Source organism: Lagenorhynchus albirostris, chromosome 9, assembly GCF_949774975.1.
Source record: "Lagenorhynchus albirostris chromosome 9, mLagAlb1.1, whole genome shotgun sequence".
In the NCBI taxonomy this organism is placed as follows: Eukaryota; Metazoa; Chordata; class Mammalia; order Artiodactyla; family Delphinidae; genus Lagenorhynchus; species Lagenorhynchus albirostris.
The window spans coordinates 94,775,539-94,793,638 of NC_083103.1; the positions used below are offsets into that span (position 1 = coordinate 94,775,539).

The 18,100-nt window shown below is 39.3% G+C and overlaps 1 protein-coding gene across 4 annotated transcripts in view; it reads right to left on the reverse strand.

Annotated features, from left to right (window-relative positions):
* The window catches only part of DDX6 (DEAD-box helicase 6), a 34,090-nt gene that overhangs the window by 15,846 nt on the left and 144 nt on the right, over window positions 1-18,100 (reverse strand). For 2 of the 4 annotated variants that reach the window (XM_060160530.1, XM_060160527.1), the window contains exons 1-5: window positions 17,925-17,997; window positions 14,915-15,389; window positions 11,522-11,585; window positions 10,448-10,552; window positions 587-716 (exon numbers count right to left, since the gene is read on the reverse strand). In XM_060160530.1, the coding sequence (XP_060016513.1) occupies window positions 587-716; window positions 10,448-10,552; window positions 11,522-11,585; window positions 14,915-15,114 (499 nt within the window). In that variant the 5' untranslated portion in view covers window positions 15,115-15,389; window positions 17,925-17,997. Of the gene's footprint in view, window positions 1-586; window positions 717-10,447; window positions 10,553-11,521; window positions 11,586-14,914; window positions 15,390-17,924; window positions 17,998-18,100 lie in introns of those variants that run through there. The other 2 variants (XM_060160529.1, XM_060160528.1) reach the window with 2 other exon arrangements.

An 18,100-nucleotide genomic window follows, 5' to 3' on the forward strand; every position in this document is an offset into this window, starting at 1 on the left:
TATATCATATGAAAGTAAGTAACAGAGAGATGGCAGAAATAATAATTATAGATCAAGAAAGCTGGGGGAAAAAACAGCTGAAAATTTAAGAAAAAGCTTCAGAGATGAAAACTTAACTCTATTAGCTTACTCTGGGTACAGTTATGGAAATTTGTTTCTTCCTTACTGCCTAACCTCTTAAAATCCCCAAACCACAAGGCTTTAAAGAGAAAAAGTTCATGTTTCTACAAGGAACTCTGCAGACACACAGCTGTCACAAGAAACATTTCAGTTCCATAGTTTGTAAGTATCTATGTCAGATAATTTAACTTCTCAAGATCTTAGCTTTTCCTATCTATCTATAGGACGATAATCTTATTTTGCCTATCTCACTGGAATGTTGTCATAGCTGTGTAATATGTAAAAGAACTTTGAAAACTAGAAAATCTCTTTAAAAAAAGTTAGGAATCATTTTTACAAGACAACCAGGCCAAAAACCGTGAAAAGGATAAATACGAATTCCAGATTATTTAAGTTCTGACTAAAAAAAAGATGGTAATCGCTCCAAGATTTAAATCGCCATTTACAGTTTAAACAAACAACTAACCTTGTATATTGTCCTTCTTCAGGTCTAGCCGTTCAAGTAAGGGAATGAGGTAGGCACCGCTCTTGCCTGTTCCGTTTTTTGCTCTAGCTAAAATATCCCTACCAGATAAAGCAATGGGAATGCTCTCCTCCTAGAAGAGATAAGACAATGCAAATTACTTGTGAATAAAAACAGTACATAAGCAAATTCTTCTCTAAAACACACTGAAAGTATACATAGCTCTTTGGTATTATTTTGAAGCATTTTACAAGAATAAGTAGAGACCAAATAAATTAGCAGGAACAGTCCACGTCACCATCAGTATCAACTGACATTTACCAGAGCTGCTTATAAAATACATACTCAAGTAATAAAAAAAACTGTATATGTAAGTCTGCATGTGCAAATGTGTTGTCTAAGGAAGCTGAGCATCAACAACCAAGACGCGTAACTTGGGCTAACATCATGAATACATAGAGGAAAAAAAGCAAAGGACATTTCACAATTAAAAACTGGAGGAAAAGACAGCACAAACAATATTCAAAGGAAAGACTGTAATAAGATATTCTGAGACTAGTAAACCAACTTGACCACAATGAAAAATTGTAAGTTGGACAATTTATCCCTACACAAAACAGGAATCAGCTGGAAAAGTTTAACCTCGGGTCCTATTTGATTTTTTTAAAAATCGTATTACATAATGTCCAATGTCTGTCTCACAGCCAACTTCCGTCCTGAGATGTGCTCAACTGGAGTCTCAACTCTATTCCAGTTATCTTGATCCATGGTCACATTACCAAGGCTGACTTCTCATTTTCATATTTGGCTTAGTTGGTCATATGTGTTTTGAAGAAGATAGTATTTCTTATTAGGACAAATTTCCTAGACAATAGCAAAGGATTCCTAACGATTACTAAATATTAAATACACATATATGGAGAGAAATTTAAAAAGTAAAACAGGTATAAACAGAGAGGAAGCAGAACATTTCGATTTCTAAAACTAAACATTTTAATTTCTAAAACTAGAAAATTAGGAAAATAAATTAGGAAACGAGATTCACAATCACTAAAATAATTAGCTCTTTCTATGCTTGAGCTAATGACCAAAAAAAGTATCTCTAGCACTTTAAAACTGTTACTGAAGGACTTCCCTGGTGGCACCGTGGTTAGGAATCCGCCTGCTAATGCAGGGAACACGGGTTCAAGCCCTGGGCCGGGAAGATCCCACGTGCCTCGGAGCAACCAAGGCTGTGTGCCCCAACTACTAAGCCTGTGCTCTAGAGTCCATGAGCCCCAACTACTGAGCCCTCGTGCCACAACTACTGAGCCCCAACTACTGAGCCCTCGTGCCACAACTACTGAGCCCCAACTACTGAGCCCTCGTGCCACAACTACTGAAGCCCATGCGCCTAGAGCCCAGGCTCCGCAACAGGAGAAGCCACTGCAATGAGAAGCCTGCACACCGCAATGAAGAGCAGCCCCCGCTCACCGCAACTAGAGAAAGCCTGCGCACAGCAACAAAGGCCCAACGCAGCCATAAAAACCAAAAAAACCCCCACACCGTTACTGGAGAAATATCTAAATCATAAGCATCATGACTTTCATTTCCCACCATGACTCTCATTCTAGAACCCCAATCACAGGGGTCAGATGGGTTCCATATGGTCAGAATAACTAACACAGCTGCCAGAACAACTGCGAAAATGATCCAGTCATAATACTCTATTACCTTGTTCCTACAGCCAGCATTAAACAGTCTGCTTATTATGTATGGTAAAGCAGGTCAAAGAAGAAAACCTTGGTTTTGACCCTTTGGTCTTGATCTCTTCCCTCCTACTTTGAGTCAACTCTATTAATCTTTTGTTGTCCTGAAGGCCCGTTATCCCCATGAGTTCATTCTCTTCTATGGTTTTTAAACAGGCTACCTGCATACTACTCAGTTCTACAGCAGAAAAAAAGGCTAGGTAGTCTCCCAGTGACTTCCTGAATCAGGTTCTTTAAAAGGATAAGACTTCTGGAAACCATAAACAAGACGAAAAGACAGCCCTCAGAATGGGAGAAAATATTTGCAAATGAAGCAACTGACAAAGATTAATCTCCAAAATATACAAGCAGCTCACACAGCTCAGTATCAAAAAGACAACCCAATCCAAAAATGGGCAGAAGACCTAAACAGACATTTCTCCAAAGAAGACATACACATGGCCAACAAACACATGAAAGGATGCTCAACATCACTATTAGAGAAATGCAAACCAAAACTACAATGAGGTATCACCTCACACCGGTCAGAATGACCATCATCAAAAAATCTACAAACAATAAATGCTGGAGAGGGTGTGGAGAAAAAGGAACCCTCATACACTGTTGGTGGGAATATAAATTTATACAGCCACTATGGAGAACAGTATGGAGGTTCCTTAGAAAACTAAAAATAGAACTACAATATGACCCAACAATCCCACTACTGGGCATATACCCAGAGAAAACCGTAATTAAAAAAAAACACATGCACCCCAATGTTCACAGCAGCACTATTTACAACAGTCAGGTCATGGAAGCAATCTAAATGTCCATCAACAGAGGAATGGATAAAGAAGATGTGGTACATGGGCTTCCCTGGCGGGGCAGTGGTTGAGAGTTCACCTGCCGATGCAGGGTACATGGGTTCGTGCCCCGGTCCGGGAAGATCCCACATGCTGCGGAGCGGCTGGGCCCGTGAGCCATGGCCGCTGAGCCTGCGCGTCTGGAGCCCGTGCTCCGCAACGGGAGAGGCCACAACAGTGAGAGGCCCGCGTACCGCAAAAAAAAAAAAAAAAAGGAAAAGGAAGATGTGGTACATATATACAATGGAATATTACTCAGCCATAAAAAGGAACGAAATTGGGTCATCTGTAGAGACACGGATGAACTGAGAGTCCTACAGAGTGAAGTGAGAAAGAGAAAAGCAAATGTCATATAATAACGTGTATATATGGAATCTAGAAAATGGTATACATGATCTTATTTGCAAAGCAGAAAGAGATTTGGACGTAGAGAACAAATGTATGGATACAAAGGGGGAAAGGGGTAGGGAGGGAGGGACTGGAATTGACACATATACATTATTGAAACTATGTACAAAATAGACAACTGATGGGAACGTACTGTATAGCACAGGGAACTCTACCTAATGCACTGTGGTAACCGAAATGGGAGGGAAGTTCAAAAGGGAGGGGATACCTGTATGCGTATGGCTGATTCATTTTGTTGTGCAGTGGAGGCTAACAAAACATTGTAAAGCAACCATACTCCAATAAAAATTAATAATAAAAAAAAAAGATAAGACTTCTGAATGAAGTAAGACAGGGCAGAATTAGATTGGGGGTATCCTAATTCCTATTTGGGGTTTATCTTTTGACTTAAAGGCCATTCACTGACTTCTATTCCTCTACTCTGACAGGACTTATGCTCTACAGAAACTGTTTAAGGACAGGACTTTAACCAAGTAAGCTAGTCTGTAAGTTAAGATGCACTGTATTTCATCTCATATGGTGATCATTATGATTAGCAGTCAGGAGATCCAGTATATCCACACCGTCTCTTACTACTGTTTCCTGGGAAGATTAAGTAATATGAAGCAAGAGAATTCAAGTCCGACTCACACAGCTTTGAAACCCAAGAGGAAGTCATGGGGAGCAGCCAGGGAGAAGAGGAAGGAGGAAGGAAGCTAAATAATTTTTAAAAACTTACTGAGATGGACACTATGCTTAGATACTTAACATTAATTATATCCTTTCAAGTTAGGTACGTTTTGTTTTACAACTGACAGATGGATCCTCAGACTGTTTTACTGAAGGTCACAAAGCAAGAAATGCTAGAACCAGGATTTGAACTTCGGTTTGCAGAGAAATTGGTACCTCATATACCACTAAGTACAATGTACAGCCATTTTGGAAAACAGTCTGGCAGTTCCTCAAAAAGTTAAAGAGTTACCATTTGAACCAGCAATTCTACTCCTAGGTATATACCCAAGAGAAATGAAAATATCTCCACACAAAAATTCGTACACCAGTGTTCAAAGGAGTATTATTCATAACAGCTAACAGTGGAAACAACCCTACAACTGAAGAATGGATAAACCACTGTGGTATAGCTATACAGTGGAATATTATTCAACAATAAAAAGGAATGGAGTACTGATACATGCTACAATATGGATGAGCCCTAAACACATGCTAGTCACATGGTCAAAAAAGCCAGTCAAAAAAGAGCATATATTGTATGGTTCCATTTACATGAAATTGTCCAGAATAAGCCAATCCATACAGACAGAAAGTAGATTAGTGGTTGCTTAGAGCTAGGGGAAGATGAAGGGTGATTACTAAAGTTTCTTTTTGGGGTGATGAAAATATTCTAAAATTGACTGTTTTAGTTGTGTGACTGCACAACTGTGAATATACTAAAAAACAACGAATTGTATACTTAAAATGTGTGAATTGTGTGATTTATACCCTAAGGCCACCAAAAACAAAACAACCAAAAACAAAAACAAAACCCACCAAAACCCAAAAAAACAACACAAAAAACAGAAACCTTAACCTTAAACGACCTTAAGGTCTGATTCTGCCACTTTAGCTCTCCAAAGTCCATGTTCCACTGTAAGGTCTAGGGACTGAGCCAGTATGTATTTATTGTGTTTTTATAACCCTACTATCCATCCATTCCCCTTTCTTAGTAGCACCGTAACTCTGAGGAATTACATCCTCCCCACCCCAATGGATAGTCTAGCCAACTTCCTCAGCTGTATGGAGGACAATGACTGAAGCCAAGCCTGGCTGAATCCTCCCTTCTAAGAATTGAAATTGCTATAGTGCATCCTATAACAATTTACAGCTTCCTGAGCCCTTTAGGGCTGCCCTGGTTCTTGGCCAATGCCAAGTGTGTTTCTCCAGACTTCTCCCTAATCTTGTGAATTCCTGATATTCAATAAATTTCCTTTTGCTTAAGTAACCCAAGTTGGTCTCTGTTGCCTACAACCAAAGAATGGGATACCTTCCAATTTCCTAGTACTGAGAGGCATTTTACAAAAGTATAGTACCTGAAAAGGCTCCAAATTGCCCAGCTAGCTGCTTTTAGAGTAGCTGCTTCTTTTTACTTCCTAGGACTAGTTGAATTTAAGAACCTTAATTTCAGGGGGAAAAAATATGGGTACTGTGGAGGAGATAAGCAATGGTGACAACATCTACTGCTACCCAGAAAAAAAGGAGACGGAAGATAGTAATTTCAAAAAGAACATCTCCACCTTAAGGAACACACCCCAATTTTACCATAGTAACCAATGAAGACATGCATTTAAAGACTTTGAGAATTTAGGAAAATAATTCTTTTGGCAATAAATCCATGTTAGCAGGAGGAATGAATTATAAAAGAATTAAGAATGCTCTAATTCTTAACTATAAATTTAATAAACGACCAATTAGACTTGGTTAACAAAATAATTTCTCAAAATAATTTGAGATTCCTGACTTGATATGAAATTTGGTTGCCAAAAGAAGGAACTTCCATGTTTCCCTCAATAATGAACTATTTGTCATTCCATCATCTTCTTACCTAAAAAGTCTTCAAAAGTTGTGCCTAAGGTCTGGAAGCAGCAAGAGCTGTCACCAATCATCCCCAAGTAATATAAGGTTTCTCAATGTTAAGCAGAATAAGACAGACTCTTAGGTCCTCCAAAGAAGTCTCTATTCCTGTAAAGCTAGGCCTCAGAATGGCATGGTTATGCTACTGGGCACAGCATTCAGACCAAGAACTAGAATCACAGATGGCTGTACCAAAGAAAAATGTGTGGAAGCAATCTGTAGTATATCTGGTTCCAGCCTGTCAGTGTAAAATTATATCGTCTCAAAAGATTTTAAGTGCCTCATTTTCTAATAATCTTATAGCCAAAGTGCAACTAAGTCAGATCTCTTAAAAAAGATTCAAATGTATATGACACCCATCTGGTCAAGAGGATTTTATATCTGGAGAGAAAAAAAAAAATGCCTGGATCAAACTGTAAAACTAAGTACTATAAAGACAATAGACACGTTTTAGTAAAAGAAAAAAAAATAACAAAAAAAAAAAGTGAGGAAAAAAGGTATACAAGAAGAGAATAGAAGAATGCCAGTCACGAGGCTGGATTTTACTAGAGGACTTCTAGATTTCTTTTGGTTCTAAAGGCCTAGTATTTATGGTTTGTTACACTGAATGATTCTAAGAAGCATGTTATCTTGTGTTTTCCATGGATCCTCAGGCAAAACAATAGTGCAGGAAAAAGCAATGTGAATGATAGTCTCAGGTATACAGAATAATACTTTATATTCATACTCTGCTTGCTATTTCAAAATACACCTTGGAGCATTGTGGATTCGGTTCTAGATCAGTGCAATCAAGTGAGTCACACAAATTTTTTTGTTTCCCAGTGCATATAAAAGTTATATTTACATTATACTATAGTCTATTAAGTGTGCAGCAGTATTGTGTAAAAAAACAATATACACACCTAAATTTAAAAATAATAACCATCATCTGACAACACAGGGTTGCCACAAACCTTCGATTTGTTTAAAAAAAAAAAAAACACAAAACCAGTAAAAACCCAAACGCAGTATCTGCAAAATACAGTAAAGCAAAGCACAGTAAAACGAGGTATGCCTGTACACAACCTTCGATCCTCACAATAAAAACCCTGTGAGGGAGATCATTTCTACTTTACAGAAAAACCTAGATGGTAGACTGGCTAAGTGGCTGAAGAGTTAATTATCTATATGCTATACCAAACTGAGAATGCAAATAACAAAGTGAATTTTAAAATTTAATACGAAAGTGTGAAACAGGAGTCAGCAAGGGTCCATTAAGAATTAACTCTGCCAAATGAACCAATCTCCTTTTTTGATAAAACTACTACATAAAATAAAACCCCATGGGGCCTTCCCTGGTGGCGCAGTGGTTGAGAGTCTGCCTGCCGATGCAGGGGACACGGGTTCGTGCCCCGGTCTGGGGGGATCCCACATGCCGCGCAGCGGCTGGGCCCGTGAGCCATGGCCGCCGAGCCTGGGCGTCCGGAGCCTGTGCTCCGCGGCGGGAGAGGCCACAGCGGTGAGAGGCCTGCGTACCGCAAAAAAAAAAAAAATAAAACCCCATAACATTTATTGGGTATTTGTCACCTATTAGCCACTGCAGTAAGGATACTAACATGAATTACCTCACTTAATCTTTACAACAACCCCACGGTATACACTATTATATCAATTTTATAGGTCAGAAAGCAGAGGCTTCGAGACATTTAAATAATCTCCTTAGAGAGGAGTGGAGTTGGGATTCAACCTGCGCAGCCTCACCTCAAAGACAGTGCTCTAAAACACTTCTCTAGACGAAGTTCACTTACAGATATCCATTAACCATAATTCCAACAAAGCAATACAACTGAGGGCCTATTTCCTGCCATGCACCTTGCTAAGTACTAGAGATACAAAGTTGAATGATACAGTAGAAAAGTGCCCATAAAATGTTTCACTCCTATAGATAAAATAGATTAACATGAACTATATTATGGAAAAGTAGATTCCTAAATATTTTTGATATCTGCACTCAAATTGCCTGATGAGGTATAACTTTATCTTGATACTTTCTCTAACCACAACAAACTCCTTTCAGTTTGTCCACAAAGGCACACTCTCATCCCCAGGCAATCACCATTCCAGTGTTCCCCACTTGGAACATGGATCACTTCTTCCAGGTTGTTCCATCTTCCCTAGTAGCTACATATATGTGCAATTTCAACTACATATATGTGCCCATTACATTACACTGAAATTACCTGTACAATAAGCTGTCCTTTCCACCAGACTCTGAGTGCAGGAACCCTATTTATCTTGTTCATCATAACACCCTCAGGGTCTAACACTTTCTAGGTCACTTGATACATGTTTGTTCAGTGAAAAAGTACTCAATGATGTCACAGAGTTTGTCCTGAGTACAGCTTGGATTCAACAGCTTCAATTTAAATATGTGAAGACAACAATCACATTTATCAAATCTGTACATGTATAACACATGTTTAGGTCTACAGGCATGTATGTGTATACATACATATATTTCCTTGCTCTTTTCACTGAAAGAGTGCACCTAGTACTTAGCTCTTGGTCCCTAATACTACTCCCCACTAATTGGAATCAGAGTTCCTTGGAGAAAATAGCTGATTCTGAGGCTGGGGAAGGGTGGCTCTACAGATAAGCTTGACATCGTGATACACCAAAAAGGAAGTGCTCAAGAAAAACGAAGGGGGAAGGGAAGGGTGAATAGGTGGAGCACGGAGGTCAGTGAAACTACTCTGTATGATACTATAATGGTGGATACATGTCATTATACATATGTTCAAACCCATAGAATTTACAATACCAAGAATGAACCCTAATGCAAACTATGGACTTTGGGTGATAATGTGTCAACACAGGTTCATCAGTTGTAACAAATATTGCTCTTGTGGGGAATGCTGATAATGAGGGAGGCTATGCATGAGTGTGGGCAGGGATTTACGAAATATCTCTTTTGCTCAATTGCTATGAACTTAAAACTGCTTTATAAAATAGTCTATCAGAGGGAAAAAACAAATGAGGCACATTACAAACACAAAGGAACCGGCCTGAAGGAGCTCACGCTGGCCAAATACAGGACAATTCGAGCACAAAAATACCACTAAAGGGACTTCTCTGGTGGCACAGTGGTTAAGAGTCTGCCTGCCAATGCCGCAGAGCAACTAAGCCCATGAGCCACAACTACTGAGCCTGCGCTCTAGAGCCCATGTGCCATAACTACTGAAGCCTGTGCGCCTAGAGCCTGTGCTCCGCAACGAGAGGCCACCACAATGAGAAGCCTGTGCACTGCAACGAAGAGTAGCCTCCCCTCACCACAACTAGAGAAAGCCCGTGCACAGCAACTAAGACCCAACACAGCCAAAAATAAAAAATACATTTATATATATAAAAAATACCATTAAAAAAAATTCATGAGTCCACACTGATAATATATAGATACATAAGGAGGAGTTAGGGGGAAATTTTTTTTTTTTTTTAGGGGGAAATTTTTATGAAGAGTAGTATATCTGCATTGCCTTAAAATGCTCCCCAAAGACTGTTTATTAGTTTTAAGGTGGTGGGGGGGAGCAATAATTATACAGTAGAAAAATCAAGACACCACTTTGAAAGGGTAATCAAAATTAAAATCACCCTTGAGGAATAGATGAACACTATACCTCCAAATGTGACTTCTGCAGTATTCTGGCTAAGAATGCATAACTTGAATCTAATCACATGGAAATATGAGACAAACCCCAAATGAGGAATGTTCTACTGGAGAAAAAAAAAAAAAGGAAGGGGGCCATATTTTTAACATGTCAATGTCATAAAAGACAAAAAAAGAACAGGGAAATGCTCACTACTAAAAGAGATGTAACCATTATATGCAATACCTGATCCTAGGATGAATCTTGTATGGAAGAGAAAAAAAATGCTTTAAGACAAAATCTGGGGGCCAGTTAAAAATAAGACTACAAATGACAGATGAGATAGAAATACTGCATTAAAGTTAAATTGACCGAACATAACTGTACTATGATTATTCAAGAGACTATCCCTATTCTTAGGAAATACACACTGAAATATTTAGAAATAAAGCGCCATGATTTTGTAACTTACCATTTAAAGGTTCAGAAAGTGTGTATGCCTGTGTGTACATATATATATGTGTGTGTATACAAACTGGAGAGAACTGTTGTTTCACTGTATCATTCCCGCAGATCAGAAAGTGTGTAACGCTTAACTCATAACATTATACATATGATAAAAAAGGGGAAACATACCTGAATAGGAGATGGCTTTTCCCAGCCCATTTCAAAAATTCCCATCAGCAACTCCCGTTTCAAACAGTAATCTTCAAACTCATTTCCTTTTGTGGAGGTCACATCCTGGTCAAACAAAAACAAACAACATCAGAAGAATGAAGTACAATTGGGTTCCTTTGGTAATTAGCATGCTTAATAAAGTGTTGGAGAGACTAATTCTTTACCCCATTTAAAATATAAATATGCGCAGATTAGTTCTGTCTTGATCTATAGTTCAACTGAAAAATAACCACTCTCTTTAACACACACAAGCCATTTAAAAACTATGTTTTGGGGAAAGACCAGCCACCCTGTGGTCATTTTTCTCTAAGGACTGATGGAATACTGTTATTTCTATATAAGTATCAAACCACGAGATATGAAATCAAACCCTAGCTCCACCATTCACTGCCTACAAATATCCTAGTCTAAACCAGGGTTTCTCAAGTCCAGCACTATTGACATTTGGGCCAGAAAATTCTTTGCTGTAAGGGGCTGTTCTGTAGCATCCCTTCAGCTGTGATAACCAGCTATTGCTCCAGCTATTGCTAAATGCTTCCTAGGGGACAAAAATTGCCCTTGGTTGAGAACACTGGGCTAAGAGAACTAACCTCTCAACTTCAGTTTTCTCATCCACAAAATGTGGACAATACCTACCCTGAAACTTACTGTGCTGCTGGAAACAGAGAATTTTGAGAAAACGCCTTGAAAACCATAAAAGCATTCCACAAAAGAGATAAGATATATATACGTATAAACACGGTATTTAATATATAAATTATATATGAAATACTGTATATATAGTAATAATTATTATATTGTATACTGTATATTAACTATTACATTATATATTGCAATAATGTGTATACATACACATTATGACTAATTCCTCCAAATAGTGGAAATTTTGGGCAACTCATCATACATGAGTTATACAATTTCAACCACTTCAACTTACTTAAGAGTAAACACAGTGCCTGTTATCATTAAATAACTACTTCACTTTTAGAGTTTCAGGATCATTTTTCCACTTCAATGTTACAACCAACTTACCGAAGTTTTGATTCTTAGATCCTTTGGAGGGAGTTTTAAAGTCTTTTTCCAGTCATCACCAGGTCTAGAGAGAATACAGTAAAATTGAAGTATCAGAATTCACAGCATTAGTATTGTAAAATACAAAGATAATTCATCTCGATTATAATTCTAAAAAGCACACTAAGTTGAACATATTGCCGTTTACTTAAGAATACAGGTAACAAAAGAGATAAACAACTTTAGAAAAACTGTTTTCTTACAAAGCACAACAATCTAGGGAGAATTTTAAAAAATCAAGAATAGAAGGGAGTAAGGTATCCATCCTCTTAAGAAAAGCAGAGTTGTATACAGTCCAACCATTTTCAAAACTAGTAACCCATATGTTTTGTTTGACCTATATAGCGTGTGTGTATGTTTTTTGTGGCCTCTCCCGCTGCGGAGCACAGGCTCCGGACGCGCAGGCTCCGGACGCGCAGGCTCAGCGGCCATGGCTCACGGGCCCAGCTGCTCCACAGCATGTGGGATCTTCCCAGACCAGGGCACGAACCCACGTCCCCTGCATCGGCAGGCGGACTCTCAACCACTGCGCCACCAGGGAAGCCCATAGTGTGTGTTTTAAATTAGTGGCCAACATTAAAAAATTAGGAGATTTTGTGTAAAAGTCCAGATTCTGGATTTTCTTGAAAAAATCTGGAAGCTTTAGTAACACTGGTTCCAAATTTCTGCATGGCAACAGTTTGATAGAGCTTAGTAAATGGAGTTTAAAATCAAGTGGTTGATGCCTTTTAATAGGGCAAGTACCCTCTAATCTGGCAGTCCCCTATAGGCATCTGAGTTTGTAACTCTTGGTGACTAGTTAAAGCCAAGGAATCTATAAAGTTTCAGACTTGAGTTCAAGCCCTGACTCTTCTACATATTAGTTCTATGACCTTGCAACAGTTACTTTTCTAAACCTCCATTCTCTCATACATAAAATGGGATAAAAATTACATAAAATAATTTCTATAAAGCACTCAGCACAGTGCCTGGCAAAAGAAGAACTCGATATTAGCTGTTAGTAAACATCTCTCTTAATCTTTTTTACTGGGGATGCCTGAAACCACGAAAGAAAATAACAAAGAAAATGTAATAAAAAATTTTCTTTTTGGTCAGGTAAAAACTTCAAATAATATAATATCCAAAGCATCTAAGAGAAAAAAGACTGTCAATAAAGCAGACAATGCTTTCAACTGTGTCTTTAAAATAAATAAGCTTTCACTGATTTAACTGTAACAACTCATATAATTAGAGCACCTCAAACATCTCAAGAGTCTTGATTTAGAAAGATAAGCACATTATTTTACTTAAAGCTAGGTCCCACATAATCCAAGATACTGTAACACAGGCAACTATTTGCTAGCAATCCAAGGGTACTAAAGCCTTTCACCCCAGTCTATACCATAGCAAAATTTGGTATAAACAAAAATGTCAACTGAACATCCTAGTAAGCCAGCTTGCCACATTGCCAAATTCACTAAATCGTGGATAAAAATGCAGGAAGATACAAGGCAAAATCTGCCTACAAAAAAAATTGATTATCTTAGGAGGTTAAAAAAAACTTTTTAACGAGAAAACAAGTGACAGAAATAGGTATTAGAAGAGCTCTGAGCCATGGGATCTAGAAGTCTTCATAAAAGAGATGACATTTAAACTGAGATTTAAAGATCCACAGAATTGAAAAAAAACCATTAATCCTAGGAAAAGCAAAAATAAGGTAAAATCTACTGTTGTCTCAAATCTGAGTTCAAGTACAAAATACTCTCAAAATGAAATGAGGGCTTCCCTGGTGGCACAGTGGTTGAGAGTCCGCCTGCCGATGCAGGGGACACGGGTTCGTGCCCCGGTCCGGGAAGATCCCACATGCCGCAGAGCGGCTAGGCCCGTGAGCCATGGCCGCTGAGCCTGCGCGTCCAGAGCCTATGCTCCGCAACGGGAGAGGCCACAACAGTGAGAGGCCCGTGTACCAAAAAAAAAAAAAGAAAGAAAAGAAATAATGTAGCTTTATGTTTCTATCATTAAGAATTAAAAATAGCCTAAATACTGCTAGCCTATTCATATTTTTTCAAGACAAGCTGCAATTTAGAAAATATTCTTGATTTCTATACTAATTAAAATATTCATCTCAAAAATAATAGAGGGCTTCCCTGGTGGCGCAGGGGTTGGGAGTCCGCCTGCGGATGCGGGGGACACGGGATCGTGCCCCGGTCCGGGAGGATCCCACATGCCGCGGAGGGGCTGGGCCCGTGAGCCATGGCCGCTAGGCCTGCGCGTCCGGGGCCTGTGCTCCGCAGCGGGAGGGGCCGCAGCGGTGAGAGGCCCGCGTACCGCAAAAACATAAAAATTAAAAAAACACTTAAAAAATAATAATAAAATAATAATAGAATATGTATTAATGCCAAATCTCCCAGTGACCAAACCAATTCTGTTGGAAGTTAGGGCTATTTTTCTTTAGTAAGTACTTTTTAAGCATGGAAAAGATCTAGGTTATTGTAATAAAACACAAGCTTTGGTTCCTTGAAAGAGTTTTATCATCTTATGAAGATTTCTAGAGGTTAAATCAACTTACATGGCTAGATTTTTAACAAAGACAAATCTCAAATGGGTCAAGATTCCTGAATGTTAATTTTCTATTAACTGATTCTTTGGAGTCATAGTTACCACTCAAATACTTTAAAGTGTACACTTAAAGATGATAGCCTACACACTTTTAAATTTAAAAGAAAAAATATTCTGTAGTAAGATGAGGCTCTTATGTTTTTAAAAGTCATCAAAGGGGTATGGGACTCTTCAGAGATGTGTTTATAAGAGTTCAAAATCCTGAGTTCCCTATGACATAAACTGCTTGTTATTTTGTGTGCGTGTGTGTAAAAGGAGGAGAAAGTATATTTGAAAAGTAAATAAATAGGGCAGAAAAGCAAAGTGTCATAAACTAAAAAAAAGTTATGGATGAATTTTCTATGAGTATGTTTGAAGTTCAGAAGGCTGGGCAAGTCGTTAAATTTAAAATGTGAAATTGGCTATAACAGCCATTCAAACTAGGATAAGGTCAAGTTCTAACACTAGGGAAAAAGCCATACTGGCAAAAACAAGATGAATCTGAGCTCATTATGAAAGCCAGAAATGTTTCAAAAAATAATCTATACAAAATTAATATGTATTAATCTGTGCCAATCTGTTACTTAATAAACCTGAATTAGTTATGAAAGAAATACATTCTTCTATTGCAAATACCTGCTGGCCATAAAACGAAGTCATCTGTCCTCTATTTGCAATCAAAATGGTTAAACTAAGGTATACACAAAGTAGTCAACAACTAACAAAATAAATCTCCTTGGTCCCCCAAATGTGTTTATTATTTATTCTAACACTTACTTAATAGTGGTGGTCATACTCTGTGCTTGCTGCTGAGTGCCATTATTGATTGTGTTGGTGTTTTTCAGCTGGTTCATCTGTTGCTGTGTCTGTGTGCCCCCTCCTCCGGGGCCACCACTGGGCTTCACAGGGCCCCTCAGCTGACCATTTTGACTGGACAGACCCATTATAACAGGGTTCTCTGTTCTGGCCGTGCTCATGCTGTATTAATTGTAAAGATGTCTCTTTCAAACTTCAAAACTTTTGAAAGTCAGTAGAGAAACTGTAATAACAGTTTATTAGGCTCTCCAAAACGAAGAGATAAATATAAGTCTTGCTCAATATATGAGTCCTTTATTGCAATGCAGGCAAGCACCTGTAAGTCTCTGAACGGTAAGCAGCAGTAACTTGCTCTCATGCACGGAATCAACTCTTTATTTTTTAATAAAGCCCTCTAACAAGGTTGAGTTATATATCTGAATTCGCTCACTTCAGTCTGAAACAAAGAAAAAAGTTAAATTAGCAAACAGAGTAAAATTAGAAAAAAACTTTTTTGTTTCCCTTTTAAAGAACTCCCTTAGAAGAACTCTCTTCTTTTAAATTAAAGAATTAAGAATACAGCTGCACTGAGACCAAATCACTAGCCAAGCCAGGAAAAACACAAAAAGATGAATTGCCTCAAAAACCAAACCTGCACCGAGACCCATCTCAAACATTTTAAACTGTCAGTTCAAATCAACCCAGAGAATACAAAGTAGAAAGATACTGTGATTAAGTTAGCATTAGTTGTCAAATGACAATCTCTTCCCTTGTTTCCACCCTGATGAATTCTCTGAAGTCCCTGCCACCTCTTAAAGTCAATGAGTCATTACATTCAATTGCATTACAACTCAGTGAAGTATCGCACAACTTAATGTAAATCTACAAATGAACAAGGCAAGACAATTCATTAATTTTTTTTCTATTTCTTACAACTGAGAATCCTTGAAGAGTTGAGCTTTTGGCTTCACCTTATGCTTTAAGAAGAACACATTTATGCCCTTGTGAATTTCAACGACAGAAGTTAAACTTTATAAAGAAAAATACATTTTCTTTTTTCCCTTAAGTTTTTGCCCTTTAAAACAGTAACTGAAGCATGTCAAGGGATATAAATATGTCTACATGTCAAAATCTTCTGCTTGAAAAACAGCCAAGAAAACCTTTAGCTACCTTAATTAAATCTGAATACTAAAACTGCTACGTTTTTAAACATAACACTTTTCAAAAAGTATATCCCAACTTGAAGTAGCATTTTTTTAAATTACAAAAACACAAAAAGGAAATGAGCTGTGTTAAAAAAATCTGTTAAAGGGTAAAGATACTAGTAACTTTAATCAAACTTTCCAGGAAACCCAGAGTACTAATTAAGTTAATTAAAAAAAATTTTAAATTATTCCCCAAATAAAATTATTTTTAAAGGAAGTACATGAAAACGTAATTGAAAAGCCAGGGGGAAAAAGGCCAGAAAATAAAGGGCTGCTCTGTTTGCTTTGTTCTTTAACTCCTTTACATTTCTTACCAAACATACACTAGCTTATTAATTAGCGTTTCTGCCATACACCAAGGTTTCTCAAACAATAAAATTTTTTTAGAAAACCTCTTTGATGTCTTTTTTTTAATTGAAAATAAAGTTGCTCACAAGCAAATCCTGATTATCACGTACACAATGCTGTATATTTCCAAGTCTCCCAGAAGCTCAGTGACCTCTTAAGCAGAGGGTGGTTAAGAGCCATCCAATTTCAGTGCAAGGTAGTAATTGGTTTCCTGTATTGACAGGTTTATATTATGATCAGTGATATCACCTACTTCATACCAGAAGACTTACTTATTTGCAAACACTAAGAGGATGAAGGTGGCAACTTCTAAAAATTAAATGGTATCATTACTGTCCATCATGCACGTAAGACCTCATACCTTCCTGCATCCAAAATGTGACTATGTGATAACTGCTCCCCTCTCAATTAAGCTAAAACCAGCACTGCAGCTCTACGTCTCAGGAAAAGAAATATTCCTCCTACCCCTTCCCAATTTAGATTTGCAAGTTATATTTCTACATTTTCAAAAATACGAACGAAACAAAGACGAGTTGGGAGGAACCCCTAGCGGAGTTAATTACAGCACTTCCCAGATCGTAGTTAGCAATTGACAGTTTCACACCCAAAACAGTATCGTCATGTCCAAAAAGACCTTTTGTGTGCGAATGCAGCGCAGTTTCTCTAAGCTTGGTCTGCAAGTTGGAGTGACCGTTCTATTTTGAAGGGGCGAGGGGACTGTTGAAGAGAAAGGGGAGTGAGCGATAAGGGAAAGAATCAAGCCAGTGATTTGAGCCCTATAACCGTAGGCAAATAATTTCTGGTTCCCCTACCCTTCAACACCCCCCCACCAAACCCACACACTTCGAGTCAGCTCCCTGGGCCCATAAACACAAATGGGTTGGGGCCCTGAAATCGTATCTGCGCAACAAGAGCAGGGAACCAGCTCCGCGGGTAGGAAACAATAGGGGCTCCCGCAAAAGGCCCCAAAGAGAAACCCTTAAGTCAGACGGCCCCTCCTTTCTCCATGACTCTGGGGCTCCATAATCACCCCCTTGTTATCGACCTGCAAGGCCTTACTCCCTCAAGCAGCCGGTCCTCTTCGAAACCCAGCCTTCCGCTACTGCATATCCCTGCCGCCCCCTATAGGGCCGCCTCGTACCCTATAACCTCCACGATCTCCCTAAGTCCTTGCCGCCCCCTACGATCCCACCTTCCCTCGTCTCCCACAAAGCTCCTCCGAGGAATTCTCCCGCTCCTCCTCCGGACCCCGCCGGGCACAACAGTGCTCTATCCCACTCCTCCCGGGCGCCCCCGCCCCACAGCTGCCGCCCGCCTTCCTCCCCCGGGCCCGACCAGGCCTCAGGCCTCCGCCTCAGAGCGCCCCCCACGCCGGCCGGGGGAGGGGGTAACTCCCCGCAGCCCCCGCTGCACCACCGACCTCCAACCCCTCACCTCACCCCACTCCTCGCGGCTCGGGCCCGAGTCCTACCACTGAGGCCACTCCCGCTCTGTACCCTCGGTCCTTTATTGTTGACTCGAAGCTCCCAAAATGGCGGCGGCTCCTTCCTCCTCGGAAACCTCCGCCCGCCCCCACCCGGCCCCTCACTTCGGCCGCCCCCCGCCCCGCCCCGCC